Source organism: Protomyctophum bolini (assembly GCF_963924005.1).
Source record: "Protomyctophum bolini genome assembly, chromosome: 15".
NCBI classification, from domain to species: domain Eukaryota; kingdom Metazoa; phylum Chordata; class Actinopteri; order Myctophiformes; family Myctophidae; genus Protomyctophum; species Protomyctophum bolini.
In genome coordinates this window covers 7947591-7975388 of record NC_137876.1, presented here as the reverse complement: position 1 = coordinate 7975388, position 27798 = coordinate 7947591, and the positions used below count along the sequence as shown (strand labels likewise).

At 42.8% G+C, this 27798-nt stretch overlaps 2 protein-coding genes across 3 annotated transcripts in view; one reads left to right on the top strand and one right to left on the bottom strand.

The window, feature by feature from the left end:
- Nucleotides 1–560: 560 nt before the first annotated feature.
- Nucleotides 561–5610, bottom strand: itgb1bp1 (integrin beta 1 binding protein 1). Of its 2 annotated transcripts, none has more exons than XM_080783601.1 (7): nucleotides 5474–5610; nucleotides 4757–4886; nucleotides 4522–4600; nucleotides 3457–3587; nucleotides 2740–2832; nucleotides 1778–1927; nucleotides 561–1605 (listed from the first exon to the last, which is right to left on the bottom strand). In XM_080783601.1, the coding sequence occupies exons 2-7, from the start codon at nucleotides 4826–4828 to the stop codon at nucleotides 1534–1536; spliced, it is 597 nt and encodes a 198-aa protein (XP_080639727.1). In that variant the 5' UTR covers nucleotides 4829–4886; nucleotides 5474–5610; the 3' UTR covers nucleotides 561–1533. The 2 variants fall into 2 exon arrangements, with proteins under 2 accessions (XP_080639727.1, XP_080639728.1); XM_080783602.1 differs by having other exon boundaries at nucleotides 4757–4851; nucleotides 5459–5603.
- A 3381-nt stretch (nucleotides 5611–8991) lies between these two features.
- Nucleotides 8992–27798, top strand: part of mboat2a (membrane bound O-acyltransferase domain containing 2a) — an 80490-nt gene continuing 61683 nt past the window's right edge. Inside the window, exon 1 of the mRNA XM_080784480.1 lies at nucleotides 8992–9561. Within this exon, the coding sequence (XP_080640606.1) occupies nucleotides 9481–9561 (81 nt within the window). The 5' untranslated portion in view covers nucleotides 8992–9480. The remainder of the gene's footprint in view (nucleotides 9562–27798) is intronic.

Below are 27798 nucleotides of genomic sequence, written 5' to 3'. Positions count from 1 at the left end.
TACCCAGCTATGACCTTTTTCATGAAAAGAAATGAGTAGTGATATGGCTGACTGAGTAAAATAAAACAATCTACCTGAAAATAGATAGCTATAACTGAAGAGCAATTTCCGCAATTACCATTTCCGCAATTTCCATAATTTCCATTTCCACCATTACCATTTCCGCAATTTCCATTTCCTCAATTTCCATTTCCACCATTACCATTTCCGCAATTTCCATTTCCGCATTTCCGCAATTTCCATTTCCACAATTACAATTTCCGCAATTTCCAACTATTAATGGCAGCTGGGTTTCATCATTCAAATAAAATAGAATTCTGTCCGTTTAGCTATAAAATTATGTCAGGGAATAGGGATACACAGTATATGTCTTTCATTTGCATTGCATCTCCCCCCCCCCCCCCCCCCAAGCTTTTATTTTCGTTCGAGTAATAGTACAACTCTAGTCATAATGGACCCGCGGGCCTGAGGTTGAGTATCACTGCTTTAAGGTAGCTGTAATCAAACCTCTCCTCAAAAAGCCTACTCCTGTTGAAGTACACCGTATAAATCAAAAGGCCTTTATCAAATAGGACATTCCTTTATTGTACCATATCAAATAATGCAATTGCATTGTAACTTTCATCCCAAATTCACTCCGTAAGTGAACAGTACACATAGTTATTTAAACTTTTACAGAGTTACACGCTGCCATGACACACCTGGCAACTTATTTTCTTTTCTTTGAGTGAGCCGAGGTAAGCTTTTGGGAATTTGTAATACAGCATAGTTAAGGAAAATTACATCAGATAAAATGTACAATAAAAACATTCCCCATGACAAATGTAAAATGGGGTGCAGTTCTAGTATCTTTGTGATGGACCTCGTGGTCATCTAGCGACCACTATACATTATGTATCAATCTGACAACTGGGACTTCCATCCCAAAAAGCAATGTTTAGCATCTTCTGAAATCCCATGTACCATGTAGTTTCATTATTGTCATGTGTAATGCCTCCCACTCATTACAATGCTCACACAGTTGCTATAGATGGTTTAAAACATTATGTACCGACTGTACTTATTTACATTAAATACGCTCTGTTTGGGGCTGAAACACAGTGGAGCAACATGTTTGGATATATGTAAACAAATGCAACCCTCTTCCTTACCTTGACCTTACAAGGTCTGTAAGGACAAGAAAGAACTGAGGTTAAAGAAGGACAGAATAAAGGAAAAACACTATAGATGATTCCACAGCAAATCAGGGCTTGAAATAAGGATGATGGGATAGGGAAAGACATGACATGCCATTAGCTTGTTGAATCGTAAAACTGCACCAAAGGGCTGTGCTGCGGTTGCTTATAATCACATTTACTGTAAATTTAAGTTTAAGAAATATTAGCAAGAACATGATGAATGCTCGGTAAAATATAGAAAGGGGATGCATTTCTAAACATGCTGCCCAGGTGGGCTCTTGGTAAACTGTTGCCGATGTTGCGATCATTCAGTCAACTTTTAGAAAATGTCTAGAGCTCCCATTTCTCCTGGCTTTCAGGACTTGTCCGATGTCAAGGCACAGTCAAAGGAGGCCGACAGCACCTTGCAGATGGACTGGGCCTGCTCCTGTAGAAAAGGAAGATGAGGCAGTCGGGGGATATCAAATCAATCATTCATTTGCAAAAGAGCGACTGCTCCAGTCCCGTCAGAGTAAAATTTTTTTTATATGGATGGCATTTTATCCCCTTTCCCTCCTCGCTCACACAGACAAATTCTGTCTCACGAGATATGCACGTACCGTGCTGCAGCATTGATAGACCCAGATAGTACAGTCCTGTTGCTGGGTGTCTGTGGTTTTGAGAGCCAAGAGGTTCTTTCCTGCACCCAGACCATCATCGTAGCACAGCATGCGTACGATCAGGTAGAGAGGGTGGCGGTGCAGCACATCCTGCACAACCAAAACAATACATACCGCTATGTTACTCCCTTAAGCCATTCTGACCTGAGATCAGATTCATACCAGGTTTCCACTGGACACACACTGGTCTGATTAACCCATTCTGACCTGAGATCAGATTCTAAAAATGTCAGTCGTTCTTCGATTTTTCAAAAATAGATCTGAAGTAGATCTGCTATTTTTCAATAGCTAAAGCATAACATGATGCTAACACCAAAATGGGTGCCAGGTCAGAATGGGTTAAGCGTGATTTATTCATCCCCCCCACCCCAAATATTTATAATATTTTTTTTTTTTTTAATTTAATTTATTTGACAGGGACAAAGCTCATTAATCAACATGTCAGTTTTCACCTCAATGTAAATGGGCCAGAGTGTAGTGTGCCTGCACACAACACCATGCGTTGAAGCCATGTGTGCATATGTGCAGGCACCCAACACTATGTCCATACAAAAACACAGTACAATACAGATCCTCTGGATATACAAAAACACAGTACAATACAGATCCTCTGGATATTAAAATTCTTTGAACTGGGGAAGCGTTATTGTGACCATAACTGTTGAGCCGTTAAAACTGTGGCTGCCAGTCAGACCAAACTGACCAGATATTCTGTAGTATGTCTATTTTGATCCTGCTGTGTTAATATTTGAGGAAGAATATCTGACTTCACTTTTTGAGAACTAACTCATGAGGATGCTGTTACAGTCATGGTAACAACGAGCCACGGATAATGCATCATTAATTATGCTAATCAACTAACTCAATAAATAAGATATTTATTAAGGAAAGCCACTACTCACACACTGGTCCAGTGAGGCCACTTTGACACCATACTTTGATACTCCGAGGACCATCTCCTCATCACCAGGCACAAATGGCAGCTGTCCATCTTGCTATGAAAGAGAACAGTGTTGTTTTAAACTGAGGGTTAATATTTGAACTCATTGTTCAACACAATGTACAATGGATAGTATACTGGATACTAGTTCCCCATAAGCTACTAATTTCATAGTACAAGATACAGTATTATGTATTCAAAGTTGCAAACAAGTAAATCCTGAAATGCTCTCATTTGTTGTTCATACTGCGAGCTTGTACTGTACATTCTGCAATATTTTTTAACTAAGGCATTTGTATAATCGTGTAGCAAATACGTAAGGATAACAGTGTTAAAGGGATGTTTAGAAGATTTAGAACACTTTCCTGGGGGTCTTTATGTGTGTAATATGTGGTTTTAGATATTTTAGATTTTAGCAGTCTCTGATGTCATGGACACTTTAATGGATTAAAGGTTTTACTAGCCCAGAAATCAGGGTTAGTACCACCTCTTGAGCAGGGTCCAAATCCAGAACCTGTTTCATGGCACGGCACGGTTTGCTTAGTTATTGTAGTTGAAAAGAGCCATAACAGAAATGTCTCCAGGTTCTTACCTGAGTTAAGAGTCATAACTGCAGAAATGTCTCCCGGCTGTTACCCGAGTTAAAAGAATCATATCAGAGTTGCCTCCAGGTTCTTACCTGAGCAGCATCGATGTAGTTGATCAGATCCAGAGGCTCCTGCAGGGTCTTGCTCATGTCAAACTGGAGCTTCTCAATGGACCCCACGTATCTGACCCTGAACTCAGCACATGTTTCTGACGTGCTGTTACCTACGGGGACCAGTCACATAGCACACAGTGGTTCTGTTACCTACAGGGACCAGTCACATACATAGCACACAGTGTTTCTGACGTGCTGTTACCTACAGGGACCAGTCACATACTTAGCACACATAACTCAGCACATGTTTCTGACGTGCTGTTACCTACGGGGACCAGTCACATAGCACACAGTGTTTCTGTTACCTACAGGGACCAGTCACATAGCACACAGTGTTTCTGACGTGCTGTTACCTACAGGGACCAGTCACATACTTAGCACACAATGGTTCTCAACCTGCGGATCCCCCACATGATTTGGGGGAGAGTCCCCAGCAGGTGACAGTGAAGTGTCAATTTAAGGACTTTTAAGACCTCAAAAGAAAAAGACCATTACTGCATCAAAATGAATATACTATAATTGTGAAAATAGCCCAAAAAGGTCAAGTTGTTTGAGTGTTGAATGTTTAATCATGGACCACAATGGAAACAAGCCTTTTTTTGCCTTGTTTTAAATTTGGTCTCCTCATCCATTTGGCATTTTTGTACTGCTGTAAAACTATTCAATCAATTTGATCAATCAAAAGAGCGACAGAAGGGATCAACTGAAAGCAAGCAATGGTTGGTTATGGTAGATAGTCTAATTCTGTGACTCCCACCCTGTGGTCTGGGGCCCACTGGTGGGCTGTGAGGATATTGCAAGTGTGCCCCCAGATATTTGGCAAAACAATACAAATGTATTATAATATAATAATTATATTTATAATATGCTAAATGCCACCGAGTGGCGCGCTACGAGCTTTCTAGGTCTGCTATTTTTGGAAAATCGAAGAACGACTGACATAGCTTTTTCAGAAAACTGTCAGGATGTAGGAGACATTTTCAGAAAACATTTTGAAATGAGACCTGATCCCGCAAAGTTTGGGAACCGCTGGTCTAATATTACCTGAGCTTCTGGTGGAGTCTGTGTCGAGGCTGGCAACAGTGCTAGACCTGGAGAGTCCATCAACGCTGGAGTGCACAGACTACCCCAACACAAGAACACAATACATGAGAGTCCACAGACTACCCCAACACAAGAACACAATAGGCTACATGAGAGTCCACAGACCACCCAAACAGAACAAGACTGTACGTGTGTGTGTGTGTGTGTGTGTGTGTGTGTGTGTGTGTGTGTGTACCTTGCTCTTGGTGCTAATCTCACTACTTTGGGAGCTGCTGCTGCTGTGGCGCTTTTTAACTTTGCGAAACATGGTTCACCATGTCGACTGTCCTCCTGCTCGCTGAAGGGACAGACCAGACCACTCTGAACTGAAGGGCAGAGTGGGCAGAGTTTCAAAAAAAGAAATAAGATTTTCCAGAAATGTTAACTATAATAATAATAATACCGGTAGTAATAATAATACCAGTAGTAATAATAATAATAATAATAATAATAGTGTGCTTAGTAATGCAACAGAATGTTTGTCTTTGAAATGTATAATGGCCATAACGTCATTCGTCATATAGTCATCATCAAGTATCCAAAAATGCAAATGCTCAAGTACTGCACTCATTCAAGATGTAGTACAGTAGTACAGTATTAAAGAGCAATTCCATACTGCCAAGGGCCAGCATTGATCTACGTATGTTAAATATCACTGTCATTTAGTACACCCCCAATACCTTTTCGATTTTCACTTCAGTATGTCAATTCCAAATTTGTATTTATATTGGCTTTTAGTAGATCGATTACTCTCGTCCGTATCAGAAACGCGTTGCTAGGATAAACAAACCGTCATCCACACCCCACCACACTGGTTTACTACTAGTCTACTACACCCAAAGTTGAAATGAAAGGACTTCTTTACGGGTGTTACATTTTATATCACACTAAGTATTACTGGGTATAGTATTACCTCTGTTTGGAACTTGATCGGCTGTATTTGGGGGCGATAGTCTCATCAATCCAACGGGATGATGATGAATTGATGATGTAGCTTTCTTGAGTTTATTTCGCATATGTTCCGTGAGCAGCTAACCTATGTTCCGTGAGCGGCCAATAATAACGTCAGTGTCAAGCCAGCAAATAGGAGCAGCAATAGGACTTCCGGTGCCGGTCTCTTCAGAATAAAAGTTTATCTATCTTGTCCGGGTTGAAACCTATTTTTTTAGTCTATGGTTGAAACACACGCGCTACTCCGAGTTCCCCACGGGTTTCGAATTTATTATTTGATCAGATACATTATTTATTCGGGAACATATTGCAGGCAGCAGCAGCAGCTGAGCAGCAGCAAACACTTTTTCAAAGTGATATCCTTTGTAGGATACACTGCCTGTGATTGCCATGTTTTCCTTCTCAGAATGCATTTCTTTCATGTGGATTATTTCCAAGGGACCCTCGGATTCGATTTCCCAAAAGTTGCGTAACTGATCTGACAGTTCAATGTCCACAACTTCAGTTATGATATTTAGCGTGGTGAGTTCTCCTTGCACCAGCCATCCAAATACACTTTCCAGTGCAACTATAGTCCTTCATTCAGTCTCTCCATTTTTCCTGTGACCATTTTCCAATATTGGTTTGATTGATTGATTGAAATCTTTATTAACAGTTTGCAGAATTACAGTACATTTCAAGCACAAACTCAATATGGTCTCCGCCAAATCGCCAATTAGGACTCTATTCCACTGCATCCATGATGGATGCAGTGGAATAGAGTCCTAATTGGCGGAATTGGGGAATCGAATGCCTTGGAAATTTAATTTCCAAGGCATTCGATTCCCCAAAAGTTGCGTAACTGATCTGACAGTGCCTGTTCGAATGAATTCTGAATTTATGCTTTTTTATAAACTCCGGATAATTATTATGATATCATATATGACCCTATAATATAGCAACCTTACGCTTGAGTGTTGGGTAGCCGCTAGATGGTGCTCTGCACAAAGAAGACCGTCTGTCATCAGGACAATGAAAAGACAACTGAAGTTATATAATCATACACACAGGCTCCTTTAGGCTTATTTAGCGGTGGGTGGCTGTTGTTCTTGTATGTTATTGTGTTCTACAATAATAAGAAATAAAACATAGAGAAACGCACATATATAGTTTATTTTTCTTTTAGAGCCAGACTCTTAACATAATCTTAATAATTTTGCCTACAACCTGAATTTTTATAGTTTGTCAATATAATGGCTTATTTTTTGTATTTAACTGGCTTCATAGTTTTACAATTTATTGTCATCAATGACATGGGAATATTCATATACCAAGTGTGTTCTGTAAAACACCAGAAACTTGACCTTGACCTTGCCTTCCACTTTGTTAGACCTACTAGTTTTACCTTTTCTCTGATGTTTCCTGCAGGCTGCAAAATGCCTCTCCTTGCGTCACTGCTCTCCCTGCAAATGGAATGTATGTAACCACCAACACCAAATTTAATTTGTCATGAAAACCGTAAATCAAGGTCTCCATCAAACATCCATGGCATTTGATTGGATGGTGGAATTCACCCATAAGAGCATTAAAGTCCCACCTCTCGCCAAATCAGTGCTGGACCATGGATGATGGATTCATTATTAAAATAACTGGACCTAGAAAACCATTTGAACTCTGAGTCTTATTTATCATTGGGGTTAAAAAGATAAAACTGTGAATCTTCTCACAAGCATGAAGTTATGACACTAATATCGTCCTAGGCTCTAAAGTCTAAACCATGTATATTAAAGATAATAATAATAATAATAATAATCCTTCTACCATAATGGAAAGGGGGTACACAAAAGCGCATGGCCGTTTATCCTCTCAGCTTCTCCTACCAAACCACTCCGTTAGCACACATCTCTCCATGCAGAACAACATGTGCATGCCACAGGAATTCAACTGCACTACATTGCATCCCTGCAACTGCCATATTTACTGTACAAATATTGCTTTTGCGTGCCATACTGTTATTGCGCAACATTTCGCTGCGATGCAAATTACATCACAATTTCCACATTCACCGACCCCTCCCCTTTGCACACACACAGACACACACACACACACACACACACCCCAGTACATTAGACTACAATACAGCACAGCATGCTACGGTTCTTCCACTTTGCTACCATGGCAAAAATGCACAAGGAAAAGGTCCTTATCTCGTGATTTTCTCAAAGTCACACAACTTGAAGAATTAATTTGTTTGTGATTCGATTTCGCTTTATAACATTCTGGTGAGCTGGTGATCATGTCATGACAGCTCAGCTATATCTATGTATGGAACTGTGAGGTCAGATGTAGAGATTTTGGCCAGTGAGTCATTATTATGATTGTCAGTTATGTATCCATATGGAATCAGTGAGGTCAGGTTGTAAAGGTATTGAACAGCCCATATATGGAGATAGGTGATGATCCAGGCATCTCCATATATGGGTATCATTTTACACGGATTGTCCACACACACACACACACACGCACACACACACACACACGCACGCACGCACGCACGCACGCACGCACGCACGCACGCACGCACGCACGCACGCACGCACACACACACACACACACACACACACACACACACACACACACACATATGGGTTGCAGTTGGTTGTTTCAGTTAAACAATATGGCATCAGACATAGCAATTACCATCAAGCGTGAAGGTTCTTGCATTCCAGTCTCTCGAGCATTCGCTGCAAGGCTTAGTCCACAGCCCTGCGCTCCTGGCATGTCTTCATCTGACCTCATCAGACCCTGTACTCAAGATACGCTCCATATATGGCCAGTGCACGCGACCTCCCCTTTAGGGGGAGGTCAGTGCACGTGACCTCGCCCCTTAAGGGCCATGGCGGTTAACTATGATACTTTGTTTGTCCCGTCGTCAGGCCAGGGAACGCCAGAGGTGCTGCATGCCGTCAGAGACTATAGCAATCCCTGTTATGCCCATATATCGAGATCATTGACTGTGATCAATATTTTGCCCATATATGGGAATGCCAATATATGATCATATTGTGACAGTCTCATGATAACCACTGTGGTTGCCGCAAAGGTCACAGTTAAATATGGAATCATGCATTTCCCGTCAGTCATGCAGTCAGTGTAAAAATCATTAAAAAAGCCCATACACAGGGAAAGCCCCAGGTGCCCAGGTCTTGTGACATCACACGTGACCTTGCCCTTTTGGTACAAAATCAATTTACTATACAGTTTAATGTGGAAACAAATATTTACATTGTAGGTATAAACATGAGATTGCTCGTGATTACAGGATACGATTACCTTATTTCACCCACTTTAAATCTGATTGATTGATTGATTGATTGATTGATTGATTGATTTGTATTCACAGTATGTAGAATGGGTCAATAAGTCAATACAAAAACTGCTACGAGGATGAAACCAGGAAAAACACTAAGGCTTGTTTAGTAAGGTCCTCCATTTTCAATTAATCTGAACATTTACAAATATACACTTCTGTCCATGAGGTGTGAGGTGACACTTGCTCCTTCTAGATCTGTTCTTTTGGGCGATCGACACCGTACTACGGAGTCCAGCCCAGGTTTAGGCAGTGTGTGTGTGTGTGTGTGTGTGTGCGTCTGTGCTTGCGTGCGTGCGTGCGGACAGACGGGGGCGGGACGGGACTTTAACACTCGTTCAGGATTGGCCAGGCGCCAAAATGGAAGGTTTATTGTGTGGGCGTGGCAGGCCACGACCCCGCCCACATTATCTTTTGTTGTCGCTTTTAACTGTCGCTTTTGGTGGTGCTGTTGTGTGGCGCTGTGTGTGGATGACAGCCAGCCGTCGAGCCCAGTGGAAGCCCGTCGCAACAGCAGCAACAACAGAAGCCGTGTATCGTCACAGCGGCCACGGACACAGACTGGAGAGTGGAACGGAGAAGGGGAGGAAGAAGGAGTCGCACACTGAGCCCAGTCAACCATGGCTACTCAAACATCATCCTGCACTGGAGCCACTTTATTACAGCCCATCAGCGACATCATCAACCTCCCTCTTGACCAGGTAACGGGCGTTTTTTTTCCTTTTTCTTATTTTTGGACAAAGGATTTTGGCTCACGCTCATGGTGGAAGATCATCCATGGAGGAGGGTCTCGATTGACGTTTATAATCATTATGGATGTGGGCAGAGGCAGAGCACAATGGATGCATAGCACTCGTATTGCCAAAGGGTTTTACAGGCATAGCCTAATTGGATAGATATTTCGCACTTCTTAAAAAAGAAAAACGAGCTGGCAAAATGATGTCCAACGCCGTTACGCCGTGCTCCACTGGGCCATGAGCTAGCCACTGCCAGGGCATGGATTTTTTTTTCTCTCATTCGATGTGCGCATAGCCATAGCCTAATCTATTCCTGATGCGTCCCTGCCTGGTCCATTCAGCGGTCGTTCTACAGCCACCTGAAGCTGCTGCTTGTTCATTTATTTGGACGAGGGGCAGCCACAGTCCATTCACTCTTTGCAGAGGCGGCGCCCATGGCGCAGAACTTGTAGTTCATTCGAGAAGAAGTTGGTTCCTTTTCCTCAAAATCCCAGTTCATGTGCTTGTGGTCTTGCTCGCTACCATCACAATGAGGTGGAAAACAAAGGGAAGTGGGAAAAATGGCACTGCTATGGGCATTTTCGTCATGGCAGGACTAGATGCTACCACAAATGATCTTTTGAATCTATGACACTGATCCCCCGCGTGTCTTCCAACATTAGCCCTCTTCCTTCCTAAATCGGGGGAGAAAACATAACTTCTTCATCAGCTGCTGGTCATATTGCGCAGCAGTGACGTAGCCCCAGAGATGTGTTGTGTAACAAGGTGTGGTCCATTTGACATCATGACTGCTGCTCCGACTCCTAACATATTTAATTTCAGGAGATTGATTTATTACAGAGTGTGCACTTTTTCATTGTGATTGCTAGTGTAATTGATTAATGATGGCCACACTCACATAGAACAAAGACACATCTCAAATGCATGCATTACACACACACCACAAGCCTTCACCCATTCATACATTAAGTGTATGGGTGAATGTGAATCATATCAAAAGTATTCTCCAGAGACTGCCTAGTGGGGTTGTGAATAGCGGCATGCACTCAGCTCTCTGATGATCAATAGATTTGCATTGTTTGGACTGAATGTATCCCATAGTCTCTCAGGATGACACTGTACACCTCAAAACAACCACTTCCTCTTGTGTCATCTCAGTAGTCACTGCTTGTCAAGCCTTTGTAACACTAGTGTGGCTTGACTGAGAGATTCAGAAATGCCACAATGGTTGGCTCCAAGATGATGGCTAATTAAGGACCGGTTTTACTGCAATTACATCATGTTCACACAATGTGGAAGTCATAGTCTTCATGAGCAATAGTTCTCCAAACTCGTAACCAAATACTAGCCTACAAAGCCATTCATACTGTACCGTGGCGCGGGAGAAAAGATACTTGATGTTAACCGCCCATATGCTTTAGTGTTAACAGTAGCACACATTTCGGGGAAATAACCTACAAGTTCAAAACGGGTTGCAATGTGACGTCTTGTGAGCTTGTAGATCAGCTAACATTTTTGAAAACTTGAAAATGTTTTGCTTATACAGAATAATGTGCAAAATAGAGACGTTATAGTTTGTAGTAGCACATTTTCCTCTCTTTGTTCCTATATTCACATTTCTCATATGGATGTGGATATTACTTCTGGGGCTGAGAATCCCTTTGTGCCTCTTCACGTGTAGATATGTGGGTGATTCACTCTACTGGTCTCAACTGATCTGTGGGATTTGCATGGGAGTATAAACCGTGTACCACCCCAGAGCCAATTTACTTGTCTAAACATGAGACATTAGTGCGTGTGATTTCTGACTGCCTCCCTCCTCCTTTACCCGTCTTGGTTTGGCTCTTGACTAGTGAAGTCCTACTCTTCTTACCGGTACAGATGCTGGCTGCTGCTGCCATGTGAACTTCCCCACGGCAATCAATAAAGGTTATCTTATCGTTTTCCCATGGTTCGCACAATAATCCTTCTATTGGTGTGAACCGGTTTGTAACGTAGTATGTACATTATTGTGTGCAGAGGGCAGACCGCACCGTTTCCTCGTATGTACTCACCCCAAATGACCTGGCTTTCCACTGGGTGTGTTCTGTGTGTGTGTGGCCTGAAAACTCGATTTTGTGAAATGGGATGGAATTAAGCCCATGTTCATGTTGATCAAATCACACTTCCCCTTAGAGTTGCTAAAAGAGCCCCACATCACCAGGATGACTGTAGTGTAGTAAAACACTACCAGATAATTGAAGAGTTTGGCATAGTTGGCATGGGTGTACAGTACGTGGCCAGGAAGTGGTCTGTAGGTTAAAAGGGATTTGCCCTGCATTTGTTTATGGAAATAATATTGGTGTTGGATGCTGGACTTGGAGCTACATTCTGCTTCATGCTTAGTTGATGAAAGTGAACATTATCAATTGATCTCATGTATGAATATATAGTGTAGTGTGTGAGTAGTACTGGAACATAATTGGAGGACACAGATTCTTAGGCACACACACACACACACACACACACACACACACAGTCACACACACACACCTCTCTAAGGCACGTGTCACCCTTGCTAGGTTTCTGCCAACAGGGTGCCCTACTGGGCTGTGCCAGGGATATTGTCAACACTGTAGAAATCAATAAAGCACTTGAGATACGCTACTGGACAGGTTTGCCAGGCAGTGTGTGATAACTCATTTATATGACACCCAACTCTCTGTGTGTGTGTGTGTGTGTGTGTGTTTGTGAGTGACTGACTGTGTGTGTGGGCACATGCACGACTTTTGCACGTGTGTGTTCTGTGTTGTACACGCTACGCTCTGACAGACCTATAATGGAACGGTGTAATTTGAGTTGCCACCACCCTTCCCCTCTCTGTTTTTACGCTCTTTCTTTCTCTATACTACACTCTCTCTCTCTCTCTCTCTCTCTCTCTCTCTCTCTCTCTGTGTACATACACAGCTTATTCACAACACTGTACATTAAAATAGGCTCAGATATTTCAACGTAGATGCATCAGGTAGTTGACAATGAGCGTTAACTACAGAGTAGGGGTGTGCCTTTTTAAGTTTCTCTTTTTGTGAAACATATCTTGTAATTAGCTTTTGGTTTGTTAAGTGTGTCCATTATCAGCTGAATACCTCTGGAAATAGCAGGTGTTGAGTCTGTTTTCTCACAGTGAATGTTTCAACACCATGAAAATCAATGTTGTGTAACTTGTGTCATTACATCACATTATATACAGCTGTTTCAGAACTACTTTTAGAAATCCAAGTAGAGAGATTGATGAATGATGGCCGTAGGTTGGAAACATTTCTCTTTCTGTCATAAAATAAAACCAGCTTTACTATTTCATCTCAGAGGAGTTTAACTTAATCAATGTTTTATTTGTGAACAGCTGGACTGCTGCTATTTTAAACATTGCCATGACGCTTCACGCTTGCTGTACATTCAGTCCCCCCTCTCCATGCTGTACATTACTTTGTCTGATCTTAAAGGTCGGGTTTTTTGGTGAAAAGTACACAGTGTACAAATAATGCTGCTTTGCATCCTAAGTATGTCCACAGAATGTTCACCGGACAGCTGAACAATCTGTCCATTGTGTACGCGACATTATTGGATTGCGGTTTTTGTCACAGTCAACAACGACCGTGTCTTTTTATCATGATAACAGTCCCTTTGTTGTTGTCATTGCTGCACTCGCTCGCCATCAGGCCATTGTGAGTTAGGTTCCATGACGCCAGTTTGACTTCTAGCCTTTCTGAAATCCACATTGCTGACAATTCTCTAATCTAAATGTCTTAAATGACATACAGTGAGTAGTAGTGTGTGTACATATAATACTAAACGGAGCTGAAGTCTCTTGATGCCATGCAAGTGCCACTGACTCTGCTCTTAGCGTGAATTATTAGTTTTCTGTTGCGCGTGCCGAACTGTCAATCTCTTGTAGCCTATTATTTATTTCTCAATCTCAGAGAAGAGACACTGCCCAGTCAAGACGGGCAGCCAGATAGTAGACCAATCACAGGCAGGCGGGGCGTTGCCATGCCTATGCTCAGACACAAACGAGATTCACACCTGCTCTTAGATAAATTTCAGTTACAGTAGCCATGGGGCTGAGCACAGTGTCTCAGGTAGAGCCAGAAGGTTCCTGGTTCAAAATCGATCCTCTGCTTCGCCTGGCTTCATGTCAAAGTGTCGTTAAACAAGACACCGAACTGAACCTCTTAACTGCTGCCTGTTTGTGAGACGTCAATGATCAACATCATGGTGTGGTTACTGTTATATACAAAGCTCTGTTTTAAAAAGCTGTTGTGCGGAACTGGAATGTCTGGCACTCACGGTGTGCTTCCCGCCCTCCAGCTCATACTCCACATTCTTAAAAGATTTTCCGACTTAATCCATTTTGGGCGGGAACCCCTTTTAGTGTTTTAAGCATTGTCATACTTTAGCTATTGAAAAGTGGCGCGCTACGAGCTTGTAGGTCTGCTATTGTTTTGTTTTTTTTGTGAAAATGTGCCTCAAATTTGGAATATATATTTTCAGAACAAACTCAAATCTTTGCTTCTGGGGCGGTCCCTGGAACAACATATTTTCAGATGGGGGGGTCGGAGGCCAATTGCAGATCATTTTTGGGGTCCTTGAGATGAAATATTGAGTGATATAGGCCTAGAAACATGAGGTATTTCAGACAACTGTCAGGATTTAGAAGACATTCTTTTCAGGCCTAAATGGGTTAACAAACATTGCCATTACCTATTTGCCATTACTAAGTTTTGTTAGATTCAGTAGTTTATTATACTGTGTAGTCCTCCTCAAGCCATGGTCCTACGATGTAAGCCCATACTGTAGGTCTCTAGTGGATTTACCCAGCACCTCTCTCTTTAATTGGCTGCCCCCCGGGGAGTCTTACAGGCTTCTGATTGATTTCTCTTCCCCTCAGCGTCCTCTAATGGAGTGCTGTTGGCTGCCGCTGCTATTATTATCACACACACACACACACACACACACAAGCAAGTGTGTTATGTTCTCCTGGGAAACAACACAATAGAATAGCGTCATAGGAATGGTGAAGGTCAAAAGTAGTAGAAAGAACTTGAATTTTTTTCTCCAAGTTCACTCAGGCGGCTTCCATTATGTTTTTAGAGAAACTTTGAAGCAGTCGAGGAGTCTGCTTTTTAAACTCCAATTTTCACCTTCTTGGGACTTACCATTACCAACCCTCAATGTTTTACCTAGAGTAAATAATATGCTATCTCTGCTGGCACTTTATTGGAGATGAAGTTAAACAAAGGCTATTGATCTGGGGTTTGGCTCGTTACATAATATTGAGGGAAGAGAACCTTTGCTCAAGTGCAAACTGTTGTGCACAGAAATCACACTGACCTGTGTTTATGTCCAAACAGAAAGTAAATGTCACATCACCTAGAAGATATGTTTTTATCCCCCCCCCCCCGCCACCCCCCTCAAGTCAGAATATAGATATTTACTTATACTGACTTTCTTTGACATTTTTTCCCGCTGGCATTCTAGAATGACAATAAACTAACGTGATCTCTCTGTCATCATCACAGCTGCACAGGCTGTGTTCTTGAAAGTTCCATCATGGGCCGAAGGGCGTGTCCATTGGGTTGGGTTACAAGTCACAGAATCACAGTTTGCAGCTGCCAAACTGTCTCTAATGCATGAATGACGGATGACTTCATCCCCATGCTGTCTCTGAACTATATTTTGCCTGTGGATCCCCACATGACACGCTCGCTGACTCAGTTGCCGCCGCTCGCTCTTCTAGGGATTGTGGTTGTGTAATGAGAGACTGAAGTATTTCCATGCCGAACCAGTAATGCCTGTACAGTATTTTACAGTATGGAATGCCTTGGATGGCAATGGCACACAGACGTTTATCATCTTCAAGTTACACGCTAACGTGAACGGTGAATTTACACATTTTCCATCCATCCAGCCGTCTTCTACCTCTTATCAGGAACTGGCTGGTGGAGGTATTAACCCATTCTGACCTGAGATCAGATTCATACGAGGTTTCCACTGGACACACACTGGTCTGATGAACCCATTCTGACCTGAGATCAGATTCTAAAAAAATGTCAGTCGTTCTTCGATTTTTCAAAAATAGCAGACCTACAAGCTCGTAGCGCGCCACTCGGTGGCGCACTATGAGCTTGTAGATCTGCTATTTTTCAATAGGTAAAGCATAACATGATGCTAACACCAAAATGGGTGCCCGGTCAGAATGGGTTAAAGCCCAGGGAGGTGCGGACAGGCATGTGGGGACTCATTCCTCACGTTGCCTCTGGTTCATTCTTCATTGCCTTTATGCTCCAATAAAAGTGTCAGTCCAAGTATTGATTGTGTCTTAAGTTGCGACGTCATCTGAAAAGTTTGTGTGCACAGTGCTAAATCGATTCAGGTTTTTACACTTCACGCCACGGCCTCCTGTCTGTCACCAATTCCCTTGAGCCTGAACACCTGGCCACACATCTATTTTAATCTATTTATACATTCCTTCAAGGAGAAAACTACTCATTGTAAGAATTTATATTGTGTATTTTAATAATCTTGGATTTTAGTCGATGTTTATGAACAGTAATCTCTCCAGAGGGCAGAAACCTGAGAATTAAGAATCGGAACCTTGACCTTCATCCTTCAACAGATATGTGCCTGTATCGGCCCCTCGCTGAAAATAAGGGCAACTAGAAGCGTGCCTGGCTGTGCTGTGTGGCTCATTGCTGGCATTGACCCTTGCCAAGGGCTGTATTTTGCGTGTCTTAAGTACCAGGTCTTATTCCCTAACTTGAGTAAAATAAAGACCTGGAGGCGTGATCAATGCCATTTGGCTATTCTGAGTGGCCAAAGAGCATTGATCACGCCTCCAGGTCTTTAGTTTACTCAAGTTAGGGAATAAGACCTGGTACTTAAGACACGCAAAATACAGCCCCTTTTGATCTCCAAATTACACTATATGTCAAATATTGCGTTAGTTAGTGTATCAATGAGTCATGTAATACAGAGTGACAAACATACTGTTCACAGACAGACGGCTCCATGTTTGCAGTTGCTTTGTGCTTCAACTAATAACTGGAACACTGAGTGTGAAATTGTTAATGTAACGAGCTAAGCCGTCTGTCCAGATTTAAAATTGTAGTACTAGGCACAATTACTGTAAAATCCCTTTCATCTTCAGTGTATTATTTATGGGGTGCTATAAAGTGCCCGGACATTACTCTTCTCTCAACTACAGATGTATGTCAAATTAATTGATACCCAAGGTCATATGGATATTGATAACATTTAATGGTATTTCTGTAATATCACACTAAGGCTGTATAGATGACAGTTCCATTCTTAATCTTGCAGCTGTTTGAGCAGCAATGATTTAGACTATAGGAGAGTTTGGTTGTTCATATTTTGACATGCCTTAGCACTGGCATGGTGGAACAATCATAGAACACTCGCTCACCCACCCAGCAAATGTCAGTTACTTAACAAGCTTACATAACATTAGCCTAGCATCTATGGTAACGTTACAGAGGACCAGGCCTGGGTTTATTAATTTATTTTTCAGACACTTGATTGAGCATTTAAGTGTACTTGTTCTGTTTCTGTAGTTTTCTTCCATAAGTACAATCAATTTGCTGTGAATGTATGCATACTGTATTTCTGAATAATGGGTGAACATCGGATCGTGTGGATTAACCTCATGATCCACATGGGGATGGCGAGTGGACCATGAACCATATGACGCTAGCATGTGGCAAGGTTTTAACCTGGAGCTACTGGATGTATTGCTGCATTCACACACGGGCAGATGCAAAGATACCATTTATTTTCAATCGATGCCAGCGACATGAAGATACAAAGATGCATCCGATGTTTGTAGCTGCCATGCAAACGGCTACAAAAATGTTGGACTGATTTTCAACTTGAGCTACAAAGATACAAAGCTACAAATACGCTGTGGAACTTTTCCATCTGCCAGTGTGAACACAGCATACGAGAGTGCAGGTTGTCTGCAGAGAGCTTTGCCATGTCGACCAATCCCTAGTTTTAAAGGTTGTCAGTTTGTCACCACAGTCTTCACGCAGCAGCAGCATGCACTTTTGCATACAAGCCGTATCATAGCAACTGACGTTGCTCTCCTCCCACAGTGCACTGTAGTATTTGCTAAATCCTTCTTTCCCTGAATCAACCCTGCAGCTCTTCAGCTCCGTGAAGGTTAGATTATTGCGAGTATACATTTACTCTGTCAGCGATTTATAGTTGTCTCTCACAGACTTATGGCTTCAAAGTCCATCTGACTCCTGACCTCTTTTGACCTCCTCATTTAAACGCTTGACCTCACACAGATCCAAGCTGAGCTAATGAGTGGAGAAAATGTCTTTCACAGTCCTAGAACATAAAGGCTGACCTACACGGAATGCACAAAGTCAGTAGCACACTTTATTCTTTTATTTTACCGATTTGGCAATAGTAAAAAAATTGAATGAGAAAAAATAGTGTAAGCCGAATCTCCATCAAACGATGTATTCATTGATCTTCAGGGGTGCAGCAGTAAGCCAATCTACCAACTGGCTATTGACTATTTTTGTGTGACAGTGTTGTACCAAACACAGTGCTTAAATGGTTGAAGGAGTACTTAATCGCCAACATATTTTCTCTGTGAATGAAGAACAGTAGAAATAACTTGATGAATTGTAAAATAATAACAGAGAAACAATTTAATATTCCAACTCGTGAGTTTAATCCATGCATCTTGAATGCATCATGTCATATCCTCCTTGCCTCCTAAACGCAGCTTTTTAACTGAATATTGTTATTTTCCATGTGGCGTGAGGTGAGGAATGTGCCTGGTCATTGCCAGTGGGTTTCAACTGCAGCTCAGTTCACACATGCGTGTGTCATTATTCGTGCATGAGGCGATGTACACGCAGTCACGCACAGTCACGCACAGTCTTGCAATGTTGGCTGCCATGTTATTCGTGTCCAAAGTGGCCACTGGTACCCCAAACGGCAAAGTGCTGCTTTAAAGGAATGCAAGTCATTTTGGTAATTTGGTACATTGGTAATAAATCTATTATTATTTTGAGTTGATTCATTGATATATACTTTGATTCTTTTTTACAAATTATCAAAGAAAGCGTGCGTATCGATTATTCGAATAATAAATAAAAAAGTATTTATAAAGTAGTTATTTGATTTTAGCTATAGGCTTGCAGTAAATCATATAATTTGTGTGTATAATTGTATATATATCTGTGTTCATGTGGTTAATCTAAACTTGGTCATCTGAATTGTCTCTACTATCCAGTTAACTTATCATTAGTAGTACGGTGTACTTATAGATGGGTTATTTTCATTGCACGGCAGAATATAAAATAGGGTATTCTCGAAATACTGTAGAATCGGGTAAAGATCGATTTATTTTCCTTTAGTACATTACCAAAATCTTGGTAATGTACTACGTTACTGTCAAGAGAGTTTACATTTTTACAGATGGTCACTCGTTTCATCATATCCTTCCTCTTAATCTTATCTCCTTTATGCCTGGCATATATACTGTGAACAGAAACTACAAATGATATCATTCAACAACAGTTTATTATAACAGTATTATTTACATTATACTGTTTTAATATTTAATCTATTTGTATACGACTTCATTTCGGTTATTTAGTCCTCAGCGGTTATAGTGACACATTACGGATACCGTTTAACCCTCCTATCCTTTCCTAGGTCCTTGACATGAAAATGTTTGAGAACTTAATTACAGTGTTAAGGAACAGGGTGAGTGAGGCTAGGCGACCGTGGCAGTATCTCTCGGCGTTCTTGCTCAGGACTAGGAATGTGAGGCAGTGCTATAATTCACTGCCTTCCTCCAGTCACTGCATGCACAATTTAACACAGAAGTATTAAGAGGAATGACCGCTTGGTAACATCTAGGCCAGTCTTGTCTCAAAACGAGGAGTAATGTGTGATTTTATTACAGACGGGAGCAAACGGTACACCTTTACCCCAGGCTAGAGGAGGCTAGTTAGCTCGTAGCCTAGTGAGCTAAGCAGACTACTGGTATGCAGAATAATGTCACTGAAAGCATCATTATGAGTGGATTCTGCCTGCCTGGGTCTTGTGTTTGTGTCTCACTGTCCCAGTTTGCATTGATTACCGCAGTACTGTATATTCCCGTTCATTTTCAGTGATGCCTGCCGTACAAAAACAGCATTAGTATCGACGGTATTGGTTGCAGAGAGATTCTGGCTATCGTGGCTGCAGAGAGACAGAGAGGGGTATAGAGACATCAATATTATATTAGCTGACTCTGCCAGTGGGAGTCGGCTGCAGAGAGTTATGTGCATAACTTTAGTAGTACAATGCTCGCTGACAAATGTTAATTATTTGGAAGGAATATGGGGGAAGGATAAAGGAACACTTGACTGAATGCACAGAGTGTTGTGTGTGTGCAGCTGTGGGTACACGGACAATGCTTGGCACTGTATATATCGGTAAAATCCCCCACACATACGCACACACAGTGCAACAATATATTTTTGAGGAATTGAGGCCAGTGGGAGATGATATACAGAAGGTTGTCTCTTCCCCCCCCTATCTTTCCTTCCCCAGTCTCTTCCTCTTTTTCTTTCTTTTCTTTCACACAATCCTCCTTTTTTTCCTTTGGTCCACAATTACCCATAGATGGCTTGTTTGTATAGCGATGTAGTGCAGCGATGTGGCCCGTGGGTATTCCCTAGAGTGACCGGCAGGCCAGACTCCATCACCAATCTGAGCTGTATGTTATGTTTGAGTTGTGGATCCCTGATGTCTGATCAGCAGCAGTTCACCTGGAACGCTCTCTCCTCCCTCCCAGAACCTCTGTTCCAACTCCAAGCACAAGCAGAAGTGTCTGGTCTGCCGTCAAGGCGTCGACAAGGGTTAATGTGCTATAGGAGCCTAGGAGGGCAGTTACATACACGGGCAGAGTCGCACCAGAAGCGGTGCGCATCCACACACACACACACACACACACACACACAGTCGCACACATGGTTCTTCTGGCCCTCGGCCGCTGGCGGTCCTGTGGGGACTGGCTGATTGTTGGGCTATTAATAGCTGGCATGGCCATCAGAGCCTGACTGGCCTCTGTAGTTCAGCACAGGGAGGTGAGAGGAGCGCACCACCACACACACAACACATGTTGCGCGCGCGCGCGTGTGTGTGTGTGTGTGTGTGTGTGTGTGTGTGTGTGTGTGCGCGCGCGCGCACGTTTCTTCTTTCAGGTGTGCATGATGTGGCTGTGTATTAGGTTGTTTGTCCACACAAACTGTGTATGTGTGTCCTGGATGGAAGGAACGTTGTTCAATTCTGCCAGCCATGTTTTTCATCATCTCCAATGTCAGATACACATCTCTTAATAACGCTGAACTAGCAGACCATATAGAGTAGAACATCTTCAGGACTCTGCGTCAGCATAAAAACAATCTAACAGACCATTCATGTTTATCCCAAACAAGATTAAATGGAAGGAAAAAGATGTTTCTATTATACCGCGTCCATCCATTCTAACATCTTAATTTCGATGCGGATCCAGCCGATGTCTGTCCCACCAGACAGCCTCGCTTCATGAGGTGGAGTGAGGTACGTGTCAGCGTTGCCATCTTGGTGGTGGTGGTGGTGGTGGTGGGGGGGGGGGTGCGGTGGCAGGGGGGGCATACACAGACAGCACAAGTCAAAGCTTTGTTGTAATTGTGAATAGAACAAGAATACTGTTGTTTTCATGCTATCAATGCGATTTATGGCGCTTTCCCATCGCATAGGATAGGACTGGCTCAATTTGCCTCGCCTGCCCTAGATTTGACTTGACTAGCTTTGCTTGCACTGCAGATAGTAGTTCACCCCCTCAGTCATCACAGCAAGGTTCAACCCTTTGCATAGGAGACTGCCTAAATGTGTAGAACGACCTTTTTGTATTTGGTTGTACTGCACCTAAACCCCCTCCCTCACTGTAATTGTAATTAGCTGCTCCATTAATTGCAGAGCATATACGGTAACACATATTATATATTATATAAAGGTTCAGATGTTAATGATCCAAATAATTATCACCCAATCTCCAAGCTGTCCTGTCTGGTGAAATCACTGGTAAATAATCAGCTCAAAATCTTCCCAATCAACTCACTCTGTATATTAACCCCACTTCAGTCTGATTTTAGAGCTAAACTTAGCACAATCATGGCCACTACCTTAATTGTAAATGACATAGCTTCTGCCGTAGGACACTGCGCTGCATTATTTATAGATTTATCAAAACCCTTCTGATACAGTAGATTATTTACACAGCACTGGGTTTAATGGAAATACTTGGCTGGGAGATCTCAATGTGTGAAAGCTGGGAGACCCCCGTCAGGGTTCTTACCCATCTCAAAAGATGTCCCACAAGGATCGATCCTGGGCCTTGTTTTATTTATATACCGTAAATAACATTGCTTCGACTTTAGATGGTTGTCAAGCTCACTTCTACGCAGATGACACCATTCATCATTGCATTGCTGATTCTGTCCAGCTTGCAATAGACAACTTGCAGCATTCATTTAATATACTTCAAGATGCCCTTAGAGAGCTGAAACTTGTTCTAAATGCTGGAGAAACTAAATTCAAGCTGTTCTCTAGGGCCAATGGGGAATTGATTTTAATAATTTTATATTACTACCTCGAATGGATCTAACATAGAAAGGGTTGCTGAATACAAGTACATTGGAATATGGCTTGATGACAAATTTACATTTAAATACCATATACTGTAGACAATCTTGTCTGGAAACTAAGGCAAAAAAAACGACAAGAAACAGCTCTTTAGTGTCTGTTGTTCATAAACCTAGTTGCATAGTGGAAGTAGCTGTTTCGGAGCCTGCTGGTCCAGGCCTTAAGAATGTGGAATCACTTGCCAGACAGGACCAGCTGAAATAGTCCATGTTTAAGATGGGCTGTATGAAGGTGGCGAGGCATGTCTCAGTAGGATTCTCTCAGTGGTGCCTCTGTAGAAGGCCCCATGCCTGACGTCTTCAGTCTATAGCGCTCTCTGTGTGGGCTCTCTGACTGGCAACTAGCCAGCGTGCTTTCTGGTCTAGAGGGGCGCGCGCGCGCATGGAGCAACCGCCGGAGAATATCGGTCCACCAGTTAGCCTGGGTATATCGAGGCTAACTGGCAACTAGCTTCATCAACATCCACATTAGAAATAGCTGCACCATGACAAGAGGTTGTGACTACAGACCTTTTGCACGTCATGATTCTCTGACCGAGAGTGCACTGCTCACCCGTGTTAAGCCTAAGTGCTACTTTTTCACACGACTGCTTCGCTTGAACAGATTATGGAGTGACGGCCGCAAAGTCTGAGCTTGCTCTTACTAGACTTATTTGGGGGTAGACTTTTTTTTGGGAGGGGGCTTTGCCTTTATTGATATGTACAGTAGGTACTAGGTAGACGGGGGGGGGGGGGGGGGTGTGACACGCAGCAAAGTTAGCTGGGATCAGGACTCAAACCCCTGACACTGTCTTTCTGGATTACCAGCCAAGGTGCCTGGATCGCTAAACCGGTCTATAGGTCTAATTTCACGCAATAAACTAAGCCTACAAGTACAAATGCAGTATATCTGGATGCTACTGTAGTACAAGTTTGTCATTGTAGAACACTGTGCTGTCTTCATTTTCATTACGGACACCATTCCCTTCACCCCCTCTCCGTGTCTCTTCCTTACCTCATCCTAACTCCCCTCTGCTGCTGCCGTAAGCCATTTTTTATCCGTAGTGAGAGTTGGACATCTATACTTTCTCTAAGTGTGTGTGTGTGTGTGTGTGTGTGTGACTGTGTCTGTGTGTGTGTGACACCAAGAATAGTGGATATAAAAGCTCACACAATACATTGCGCTGTGACTTGCAAGCAACTGTATACAGTCCATATAGTGATACAGCCATGAAACTTTCCCCACTCATGTTGGCAGCCCTGTGAGTGTGTGTGTGTGTGTGTGTGTGTGCGCAATGTATGAGTCATTCTGAACAACAGCTAATGCAAATTAGATGGCTTGTGTGGAGGGAAGGGAAGGGCGGGGGCTGGGCTTCCAAACCACGTGCCCACTGCCCGCACGTACACGGCAGGGTACACATGGGCTATGTGTTATAGCTCAGTGACGTGGAAAAAGAGCTTCACGCTAATGTTAGTCTTTTCCGCCACATACTGCACGCATGCACGCTGTGCACACACACACACACACACACACACACACACACACACACACACAGATGCATGTCACACAACTTCAGGTCCAAAATTAACACAGTCAATACCAGCCCCATTAAGCACCAACTCTGTGGCTATACATCTTTCATTCGCTGTGTATGTTTCAGAAGATAGGCTGCCTACTGATTTCAACACAATTTCAGCAATGTTGTTTTTCCAGCACTATAAACTCAGAGTTTTAGTAACTGGGGTCTCTCGATCTCTCTAGCTTTACGATCTGCTCTGACTGCACTGTTTCAGAGCAAATTGCAAGGGGCCAGTGAGGCGCTCCAATGTTGAAGCACTGGGCCCTAGTGGTAAGGGGAAGGACTGCAGGCGGACCCGTGGATTCATGCAGCTGGGCTTTAACATTGAGCACTCAGTTGGCACTTCCACATTTGCCAACCAAAATTTGGTAGCTTGCATACAAGCTGCTGATTGGGTCAACTTCTGTTGTTTTTACACGTGCTATATACTGTAAATAAAGTTGATGGGATCAGTCCAACGGTTTGCGAGATAAGCTCCCCCCACACACACACACACACACACACACACACACCCTGTCATAGATGCCCTTATCCACTTGCGGAGTCGGGTCACAGCATAAAACCTTTCGCAGGTATAATTATTAGACATTTTGGCGGTGGTTCTGTTACTGTAGGCGGTAGAGCCATCTAGAGAAGTATGTGTGGCCTGGGAGTCGATCCGTTTGCCCGGGCAAAGGCGGGCATAGTCTCATAAACCGCTGGTCCGCTCACATACACATGCCATGCAATGGCATGAAGTCATGACATTATTAGACCCCGACTTGGTGTTAGCTGCGGGGCTCGGGGGCACATGTGGGTAAAATGTTTAATCTACGATATATTTCACTTGAAAGCTAACAGGTTATTTTGGGACTTTACTGTGGTGAGTTGGGCTCCTGAAAGGTGGTGTAGCGATTGCTTCTTTCCAAAGGGAAACCTCAGGCCCTCCTGGGTGCTAAAGCTAAACCATGTGATGCGACGGTACAGAGCAGCTCAGTGCTGTTTATGATGACGACGGAGTGTGTGTGTGTGTGTGTGTTTGGTACTATTTCTGTCTCATAGGGGCACAAGGGAAAGAACAAAGTCCTGGTCCCATGGGAAAAGCCAACGTAGTCCGACCAGGGGGAGAGCAGGTTCGACTCCACCAGCCAGTTTTACTCAGAATAATATCTCTGAGACCCCTGGGAATAACTTCCATTACTGCATTTTATAGCCCCGCCTCCTGGCTTCACAGTTTCTCAGATAGAGAGGGGGGAAAGAGAGTAGCCTACCTGTGTTTGCTGATAAATGCTTTGGGGTGAGTTTTACACGGCAATACAAGCACTTCACAATGCATGCAGAGCCTTTCTATGGCATAAAAGAACCACTGCGCCTAAAGTACTGTATGATACAGTGAAGTAGATATACTGTAGGCAAACAGGGAATGTCTGTAATGCCTTGAATGGACTGAATCTGTTGTGTTTTACATTGATACTACGGCATGTGAATATTTAATATGTTACTGTACTTCTAATTCTATCTTGTCTTGTATCCACAATGATTTGGACTGCATTTATATAGCGCCTTTTCTGTCCAGTGAAAACACTGTTGACCATTGACTAGATTAAAAATGCAAAACGTCTCGATCGTGCTTCTAGGATTATATAGACTTTAAAAAAAAAGAGATCCGACCACTCACAAATGTGGAGGAAAGACAGTGAAATTCTAAACAAAGTTTATTCCATAAAAGCGGTCGAATTTGTTTTCCGACCGCGCCTAGTCAAGAACGGGCAAGAACTGACTTTTAACTGGCTTTAAAATGTATTTCACATTCATCCATACATTACACACACATCGCATCAAACCAGATACACTCACACTGTTACACTTCATACGGTACACATTGTCTCATTTACACAAGGCACCAACCTGCTCATCGGGAGCAATTAGGGGTTCAGTGTCTTGCTCAAAGTCAAGTACACTTCATCCTGATATAGCCAGCAACATCATTAGACTCCATGTACATGCATGTGCCTTTCTATGTTGGTAAATCGCACACGCGAACACAGTCTACACGCACAGTGATGCATGCACTGCACACACACACACACACACACACACACACACACACACACACACACACACACAGTGATTTTCTCTCCTGTGGGTTAGGTGCTCCATAATGAGCTTCAGGAAGCAGGCTTATCTCCGTCTCCCACTGCATCCACAATGACTTCCTCGTGCATGCGTGCGTGTGCGTGTGTGTGTGTGTGTGTGTGTGTTGTCCGGCAGACACTGGAACCATATAGCTTAATGCCCACCAGCGCTAATGGCTAGCTGGCGCCTGCTACACGCTATCACATCTGCATGGTGTCTGTCTCCCTCTTCCACTCACACACCAACACACATGTAAAGTAAACACACACACACACACACACACACACACACACACCCTAAAACGTGTGACACACGCTATCACATCTGCATGGTGTCTGTCTGTCTCCCTCTTCCACTCACACACCAACACACATGTAAACCAAACACACACACACACACGCCCTAAAACGTGTGACACACGCTATCACATCTGCATGGTGTCTGCCTGTCTCCCTCTTCCACTCACACACCAACACACATCTAAACACATACACACACACACACACACACACACACACACACACACACACACACACACACACCCTAAACACGTGTGACAGTGCTACGTGCTAGCTCAGGCATTTTCCTTTTGAAGGAAGGAGATAAGTGTAGGCTACAGGGGGAGTGCCAGATGACCCAGTCTTTTCCAGAGTGGATAGTGTGATGGAGCTCTCATATGCAAGCCACTTTGCAGGAGAAAACTAAACTAAGCACCATATACTGTATTGCTGGGTATGGTCGACTTTGGAGTGAATAAATAATGGATGAGGGACATATATGTTATTAACCCATTCTGACCTGAGATCAGATTCATACGAGGTTTCCACTGGACACACACTGGTCTGATGAGCCCATTCTGACCTGAGATCAGATTCTAAAAATGTCAGTCGTTCTTCGATTTTTCAAAAATTAGCAGACCTACAAGCTCGTATCGCGCCACTCGGTGGCGCGATATGAGCTTGTAGATCTGCTATTTTTCAATAGCTAAAGCATAACATGATGCCAACACCAAAACGGGTTCCCGTTCAGAATGGGTTAATGAGGAAACATTCTGGCACATGAGTTTGTTGCAAAAACATTTATCAAAAGTTTGCTGCAGGGGAGTCCGTTTAGAGTTCTTGTGAAAATGGTGGAGGACAAAACAAAGGGTTGTGATTGCGTGAGAGTCTCATAGCCTTCAATACACATTAAAATTCTCTGTGTTCATTCATCCATTTGTAGAAATGTAGCAAATGGATACATGACAATATCAATGTCTACAATATAAACCTAGTAGGAAAACTAGACTTGAAAAAATGGTATAAAAGACACACGCACAATATGCATATAATCTGAGTAATAAAAATGCATATCTGAGTAATAAAAAGTTATCTTTTTTTTAATGCAGCAGTACAGTGGGATTTACATTTCTATTTAGCACAGTCCCTGCAACATCCAGCATTATAGCACCACTTGTTTGCAACATTTGCAAAGGAATCTACATTTGCCTTTATCAATAAAATGAGAATCGATACAGTTCTTTCTTACACTCCTCTTATACATAGTTTGTCACCACTTCTGCATATGCACAGAGGGGATACAGCTTGGTGGGGTACTGCATACTTAGTTTAGACTAGTCATTGGTTAGACATAAGGGTTGGGTTAATGTTAGGTTTAGGTGTGCTGCCCAAATGCGCTGGTGTTGCTAGGTCTGCTCAGGATAACTTTGGGCTAGTTGTAACGTAGCTTAATATTCATAGTTGCTTATTTCTGAAGTGTAGTTGTTTATTTGG